The 8,322-nt window shown below is 42.2% G+C and overlaps 1 protein-coding gene across 1 annotated transcript; it reads right to left on the bottom strand.

Moving 5' to 3' along the window:
- Positions 1-1,367: 1,367 nt before the first annotated feature.
- On the bottom strand, positions 1,368-7,755 carry chst3b (carbohydrate (chondroitin 6) sulfotransferase 3b). The gene is made up of 3 exons (XM_080049693.1): positions 7,480-7,755; positions 3,817-4,032; positions 1,368-3,636 (listed from the first exon to the last, which is right to left on the bottom strand). Exons 2-3 carry the CDS (start codon positions 4,029-4,031, stop codon positions 2,409-2,411), a joined length of 1,443 nt encoding a protein of 480 aa, XP_079905819.1. The 5' UTR covers position 4,032; positions 7,480-7,755; the 3' UTR covers positions 1,368-2,408.
- Between the last annotated feature and the right edge of the window lie 567 nt (positions 7,756-8,322).

The following is an 8,322-nucleotide window of genomic DNA, read 5'->3' as shown; positions in this document are numbered from 1 at the left end:
CTGGAAGTCAAGGCAGCTGCCTCCACAGCATCCCTCATTCTTGCCTCTTCAGACACAAACCAAGCAGTGTGCAGAAAGCTTAAACATTTGGTTTAGGTAGCACAAAAAAAGAAAAAGCCAGAGACACTTAAGTGAAACAAACAAAAAGTTATTACTGAGTGGTTGTGTTTCACATCTAAAACTAAGAACCAGTTTATTTTACTTTTTTTGAACAAAGTAGCTCAACAAACTCTTGCTGTGTATATGAACAAAAATAAATGTGAAGCGTCTATTGAGAAGTGTTACTGGTGATGGACCAAAGAAACAGGAATAGCTTACACTGTGCAGAAACCCTCTACAACCCCACCTTTCCGATGTCATATTTTGAGTTTCATTTCCAATGAGGTCTGACAACACATCGTGCAAACGAGTTATTTTCTGGCATTACAGAATGCAATACATTAACCCTTCAAACAAACCTACCATTGTGAATGTTGTTGTTTTTAGCCACATTAGCATAGAGGCTTGTTGCCCAACTATTGGAATTGCCTTAAAACTTGGTACAGATTTTCATGGTCCCTCGATGATGAATGCTACTGACTTTGGGGCTCTCCTGCATTTTCCTGTAATGCCACCATGGGGTTGAGATTTTAATTTGTACACTAACACACATGCATTTCTCCCTAACAATAAATAACGATTTAAGGATTAATACTAATAGATAAATAATATAAATACTATTAAATACTAATAAGATTAATACTAGATAAATTCTAATCTAGTGCCAACATCAGGCCAAATATATATATTTTTTTTACAACTAGATAACCATGGTAAACATTATACCTGCAAAACATTCATGTTAGCATCATCATGGTGAACACGATATCATGCTGACATTGGGAACGTGTCGGGGAGGTGTTGATTCAACTGTGGTCATTTCTGAGGCCGCAGTTTGCAGAGTTGTTAAGCAAACAATCTGTGATTGCTGTGTCAGTTTTGGTGAATCTCAATGTAGTAGGTACAACTACATTGGCAAGTACAGACAGTACTTAAAAGAACACCCCCAACAACACTGATTGAAGTGGGATACTTAAGCTTTACAAGGGTGGTATTTATTGCAGGGGAAGAGTTTACTCTGTACTGTATGAGCAGGTGTTCCTTTTATTGTACACTAGTTGAGTCTATTCGATACTGGACTGCAACACTGGCTTCCATTCATTTTGGCATAGCTAAGCCTATTTGATGATTCAAAAAGATGATTTGTTGTGAATGTCGGTTGAATTGTTAACTTTCAGACAAGTTAAGAAAATAACAGTTATGTCATTGTTAATAATGCAGTATTTCCATGCCAAAAGTGAATTGTATCACAGTTGATGTAACACAAAGGTTTATTGTAACAAACAAAATGCAAAAGGAACATATAGGAAAAAACAGCAAACATTCTGGCAGATCAGAGTATCAGGGCCTCTTTTTTATCACCAGCCAAGAGACTTGTGTCAACAGACAGGGAGCTGCCGACCAACCTCACACAATCCTGCAAACCAGCTGCAGTTGGAATGCTTGCATACAGTGGCAGTGTAAACATCTGTTTTTTACAGAATGGGTCTTTATAGTCCGAAGGACAACTTCTAAAAACTTTTGGCCAGTTACAAACATACATGTACAGCAATCAACAATTTACATGTGCAAGAGAAACACCCCTATGGAGGGGGAATATAACTTGTAGAGCACATGATTCAGAGCTGGAGTCATTATGACCTTAGCAAAGAAACAACATAAATAAATTAACATGGGACATTACTTCCAAATTTCATGCACACAAATTACCGCGCAAAACATTGGCATTTCCTCATACTGCCGTAAGCATTTCTATACAAAGCAATTTGTTTTTATATTTTGGCAATGCATAGACATTTAGTTTCAAGTCTCTTTGGTGTAAAAGCAGCTTAAGTTGCTAAATCAGACATTACTGGACACACATATCTAATGAAGGTTCCTGAAGGTGTTTGAAATGTATTGTTAACAGACCTGCACCTAAACTGTATCTCTGTTGCGATTTTTAAAACATTTGCTAAGGAATTAAATTTGGACAGGCTTGTAGGACAAGCTTAGCCAACAACACAGTTTGAGTTGGTCAGAGAAAATCGTTTTGACTGCAAACACAAAGAGGGCTATCTACACTTTTTTCCCTATGCAAAACCCATATGTTATATTGTTTCAAGCACCTTGCATCAATGGTCAAAAGCAATACATCTTCATCAAACTATTTTAAATAGTAAAAAAGAAACTAGCACCTAGTCAGGAAATATGTAGCCCAGAATAAAGACAAAATACCCTAAAACATATCAGTCATTCCAGAGTTCTTTCCGAAGGCTGTTTTTTTCCTGAATCAGGCTTCAGAGTTCAGATTTCAGGTGTGTCAAAGTCTATACAAAGTTGAACACTTTGTCCTCAATCAAACTAATAGACTTATCTGTTAGCATTTCTTCACTGTGTACAAGTTTATACCCAAAAAGCTTCAGCGTAGGCCCGCAAACTTTCTGAACAACCTGAGCTATTTTGAATGGCAAAGTGAACCTCCACTTCTCTACTTGTTCTGAGGAGTTTTTCTGTGTAGAGTAAACACCACTGGCCTCCTTGGAAGCCTGGGTGTTCTTCAGGATCCACGATTTTACTTGTGAGGTGAAAGGGATCCCGGTAAACCTGTACATCTCCGCCGCCTTCCTCATGGGGAACCGAGCAATGTCCTCATACCGCACCAGCATGTAACGCCTGCGCAGCCAAGGTGGCTGTTTAAGGCCGGTCTCAGCTGACAACCTAATGTTGTCGCAATTACCTTTCAGCTTCCTCACCTCGTCATCATCTATGGGCACATCCCCATCCACAGCCCACTGCTTCCAGTTCTCATATTTAGCTGCAAAGGCCACCATTCGCGAGGCTAGTACAGCCCGAGGATCCCTAACCAGCTGAATGAACTTCACATCAAGGCGTGGGTCCTCAACCAGAGGACGGAGGGTGTCCAGCTGCCGCACCCTCACTGACTTTATGGCTCTGTGTTTCTTTTGGAGGCAGGCCTGAGATGCCATGGTCAGATTCAGGGGCCCACAGCGCCTAGTCCTGCAGTGATAGCGCTCAAAGACCCCTTTGACGAAGGGGCTGCAGACAGACTCCGTACACAGAGAGCTGCTGGACTCCCTGCGGAAGAGGCCGGGGGTGACGTGGTCCACAGGGAGGGGCTCGATGAAGCTCTCCAGCAGGGAAAAGTCACACAGGAAGAGCTTCTGGAGCACGTCACGGTATGCCTTGGTTGCCGCCGTTGCGTTGGTGCCGCCAGTATCCAGCGTCAACATCTTCTCGACGTGCCACAACGGCTCGAATAGGTAGAACATGTTGTCGCCCTGCTGGTTGAAAAACTCGCCCACAAATGAGGAGCCCGTCCTGGTGGTGGCTAACAGGAGGATGTGTTTCCTGCCGTTCGTCAACACCTCCTGATGCTCGCTGTAGTTCTCCAGTCGACGCATCATCAACGTGAAGGCAGAGTTTATCTTGCTGAGTGAGGCCAAGGAACCATTGTTCTTCAGCAGTATGCTGGATAGGCCATTCTGCTGTAAGGGGGTCTGGGGAGTCTGCTTTAAGGTGAGCTTATCCGACACCCTGAAAGTGCAAGAGGAATTACAGCTTTATCTTTCAAAGGTAACGGAAAGAAGTATTTTGCACAAATGTTATGTTGCTAAAAAAAAATTATTATATCTGTTCAAAGCTTGGAAGCAAAAAAGATACAAAAGCCTGCTGAGAATCACACAAGCACTCCATTCATCACTGAAACAGACTTACCTCGAGATAATGTTGTTTTCCTTCTCAATGATAACAAGTGCCAAAAAAAAGACGATGGATATTGTGTATTTGATCCTCATTCTTGGATGTAGCTGTGCCTTGATACGCTTGTACAGACGGCTTCTTAATGGGTTCTGCCAATCTCTCAGGTCTCCAGTCGCCTTCTTAAATAGCCTTCCAGTTATTTGTATTCCCCGTTGTTGGAGATGTTTCATCCTATGAAATGAAATGAACATCAACCTGTCAGTTACACATTTTGCACATTTGAGCACGGCCATGAGTAACTACTTGGATCTCAATTCTTTCTGTTGAAACACACACATTTGTTTTAAACACTTGTAGGAATGGGGAACTTGACAGTCTCTTGTTGCATATATTAAACTCCTATCTGATGCAGAGTCACGGTATTGTTCTCCTTCTCATGCCTCTTTTTCTTCCTCTTTTTGCTGGCTGTGCACAGGCACAGCACCACTGTACTGTATTCCGTAAAGCCATATATGATGGAGGCATTTACTCATAGACAAAAATATCATAAGAAGGTAAAAATAGAAAAATAGCTGAGTGTGTTGTAATGGAATCCAAGCCAGTTCTTCCCACTAGGAAGTCCTTGTTATCTTTAAGTGCACCGGTGCATTTCAGGAACATACCCACCCACCATGCAAGACTCAAGGCCGGTGGTGCACATGGAGCAGCTGTATTCCTGAGCCAGTCTTTGATTGAGTTTTTTTTTTAATGCAGAAAAACAAATAATCAAGCAGTATTTTGTAGCTAATTTCACAACTGCAAAGCTGCATGTGTAAAAACTCAAGAGTTGCCTGGGGGGGTAGAGTGATAATCCTAGCCCTCAATGATAGGTAGCAGAGCAGCCTGTGGTCCGAGCTGTCAGCTGCTCTTCCCTGTCAACACTCGGAGCGGATATTTTCAACAGAGGCCCTCTGTGACAGGAGCTACTGCTGATGCAGTACACCATCTGGGGGTAGGCTCATTTTTACTTCCTTCTAATATGCCTTGGGGCTTCTTACGGCCCAGGCTAAGGGGGAGACACATGTCCGAAAGCTGAGAGGTATAACTACACAACGGTGAAATTGGAGGGGGAAAGCCTGCTTGTCATGGAAACATAAATTGTAGTACTGTGAGCCTGGGGGCCATTCATTGGCTCTGGTAGTCGGAAGACGGTATACAGTGGGTAGTCAAATGACGATAAGGGTGGATTTAATGATGCCTATTTGGGAATGTCTTTCCTGAAAGATTGATATGTTTACTTTTAGGATAATGGTAGCTTGGTTAAGATACTTGACTCATTTTTTGGATCTTAGTATAATTCTGCCTTATCTTGTGTTAGAGCGAAAGGGTCAATGACACAGCAAGAGTAAATGAGACTCCCGGTCTCCACCCTGACGAAATCAGCTAAGTGCCATTTTGATGTGTGCCCACAAAATGCTTAAGTATTTACAATAAGTAAGCACCACAGAGGGAGTACAGTCTGTCTTTTTTTAAATCTTGAATCAGAAGTCTGGGTCTGTGAAAACAGTTGTTTTTTGGATCCTACACATACAGGTGCCTACACAGAGAATCCTGAACAGGTCTTGACTCGGGGGGTCGACACATTAGAGAAATCTGCTGCTATAATTCAGCGGTGCCAGAGCAAAAGAGACCATCCCATCACTTCTACTACAGCAAAGTAGCAAGTTGTTCGACACGAAACAAGCACTCTGTGGAGAAGGTGAAAAGCCTTGATACATGACCGCGTCTGGAGGTCCAGGTCTCACATCCTGTTGCAACTTCTTTCGCGGGCCAGTTTCTGGACACAGAAGCCAGCCCGACTTACTGCAGTCTAAACACACAGGGGGATGGTTGCACACCGCCTGCGAAATTCTCTGGAAGGGTAATGGGAAGTTTGTAGCTCCAAGAGAGCACTGTTGACGTGGAACGGCATGTAACGAAAAGGTGAACAGCATTTGTACTGAGACACGTTTTTGCCAGGTGGAAAAATCAGCTCCGTCTTGCACCACCCTGCCGCATGCCAAGACCACAATGGTCTCTACATGCCTGGGGGTGACTCTAAACCTCCTTTGGGCCGATAACATAACCTCTTAGGTCACAGAAAACGTCACAGGGGTCAGTGACTAACCCCCGCCCCCCTCCAGGATGTTACGAGTCATTTAGAACTTGTCAGAAGGAAATTCTTCAAGCCATCGGTAGTCATTTAACACTGCACAGTCAAAGATTGTCTAAAGTAACCATCAGAAGATCTGAGTAATTTTTCTGTCAGGCTACAGCCTATTTCGTTTGCATATTATTTTCTCCTGTGGCCGTACCTGAACAAGTTAAGACAAACACCAAAAATGACTTATGAATAACACATGATTGGACGATTACAGTTTTGATTAGACATGAATTTAGAGTAGGTTACAGTTTATTTATGTGGATTGACTAGAATCTATTTAAGCAGCTTTTGAGCTCTCTGTCATTTAAAATAAGTGGTCTGAGGATTTGACATCAAGTGGTAAATTAAATGTACACCAATTATCTCAGCCTATTGCATCTGCTGTGTAAAGTAAAAAAAAAAAAAAAAACAGGAAAACACACATGAGCGGACATTCTTCTTGAATATTCACAAACCACTGAGGCATATGACACTTTTGATCATCTGCTCATAACAAAACCGCCACTGCACCATTTATCATCTTGCTACAAATGCTTTTAATGGCTGCCTTTGATTTAATGTAAATCTGATGTGGAGACAAATTAAACACCACCCATTCTGCCTGAGGTATGGCAAGCTTAGTTATAGCCTATATTTACATGAACAATTTTCATTTGAAGCAAACAGATAAGGGGACATTTTTTTCACATCTTATGTATCTTATGTAGGTGTTTAAAATACAGGATGAATACTGCATTTAATAAATAACACTAAAGTAAGATTGGTGATAAGGCCTAGTCCTGCTATGATAATCTATTGTAGAAATTAAAAAGTTATGTTGGCTATAACAGGATGCTTTGCACAGCAGGTCCTTTTTTCAGTGACAGTCTAATTGTATAGATCTGTTAACATCAAACTGAGGTGTTGTCGCTATAGTTATACAGGAAGTTTAATGAGGGCACTGGTTTCGAAAGTACGGTGGTTCAACTTTTGTTCGGGTCTCTGTTGGAGATTATCATCAACTTGGCGTATGATTGGGAGATTTAGAGGGTAGAACGAGTGGCATGCAGGCAGCAGCTTTAATTAGGATCGGAGCAGAAGGACGAGACTCATGCTTGATGAGGACGTTTTGGGGGGACAATGGGGATTGTGCACGAGTAGCCTAGACTATAGGACTATGTTAAAAAAGTAGCCTATTCGCATGACTTTATGGTAAATTGAGAGCAGATATAATTTGATTGACAAACAGGTTGGACAGAAACCTCAATGGGGAAAAAGTCAGACTTATTGCAACTGTGGTCTCAGGAGGGCAAGTGTTGCGTTTAAAGGTCAAACGGAAATCATGTTTTCCCAATGAATGAAAAAGTCACTTTCCACTCTTGCAACTTTTCTTCCTAAGGTGTCACTAGAGCTTATCTGGCCTCCCGTGCAATAAGATCAGTTTAAAGGGGTTAAGCTATTTATAAAGACTAATTCAGCTGGATGAGGAACAGTGTGTCCGCTATCTTTATACCCACCATCATGATAGGAGCTGCGGTGCCTTTACGCGTCCCCCACTCCGGTCCAAGTTGATCAGCCTTCCCTTCAAAAGAGCGACTCCGGTCCGGATAGAAATTAATTCCATTACTTCCCCGAGAATAGCCTACTTCACACGTGTGACAATAACAAACAATCCGATCCAGAAGAAGCCGCTCGATCAGCTGTGAGTAAATCGTGCAGGTTGTATGGAGTCATGTTTGGAGGTGGCTGCGGGTCAGGCTGCCCGCTCAACTGAAAGACTGGAGTCTGTGCAACAGTTGCGACCCAGTGACTCACATGGGAAAGTTTGGTGCAAAGGAGCGGAGCCTCAGGCAGGAGGCGCACTAGTCTACTCCCAACCCCACGCCGACCTTCCGTTCATAGGCTGTAGCCTAATAAAAGAAAACAGACACACTTCATGCACAAACATAATGTTAGGGAAGCCTACAAAACACAATGTCGGCCTGATAGTGGTGTTATGTTCTCTTGTTATTTTATATAGGCTATATGTAGTCACAACAAAAGAAGAGGCAAGCACTCCACCTTGTGGAGAAAAGAGGACGAACACATCAACCTGAACTTTTACTTTGACCTTTGGAATAGGATAATTACAAAACGCTGACAGACTCTGTCTATAACGTGACTTATATTAGCCTAAATATCTAACAAAAAGCAAGTTATTATGCATGCAGTAGCCTACTGTACTTGTAGCCTACTACATTTCAAGCGGGGAGATGTACTTTGTGAAGATTCAAAATCCAAATTTATTGTATGTCACATTTAAAAAACACATAGTCTAGTGAAAAAACAAAGAGTAGGCTACATAGGCCCACTATATTCAG

Source organism: Ammodytes marinus (assembly GCF_949987685.1).
Source record: "Ammodytes marinus genome assembly, chromosome: 20".
Lineage (NCBI taxonomy): Eukaryota > Metazoa > Chordata > Actinopteri > Uranoscopiformes > Ammodytidae > Ammodytes > Ammodytes marinus.
Note: the sequence above shows the minus strand (reverse complement) of the source record. Positions and strands in the feature narration are given on the sequence as shown.

Bases quoted from the DNA above. Each gene is read 5' to 3' on its own strand.
- chst3b (XM_080049693.1), bottom strand. From the start codon at position 4,031: ATGAAACATCTCCAACAACGGGGAATACAAATAACTGGAAGGCTATTT. The intron at 3,637-3,816 runs GTAAGTCTGTTT...TTGCACTTTCAG, and splicing joins GAAAACAACATTATCTCGAG to GGTGTCGGATAAGCTCACCT.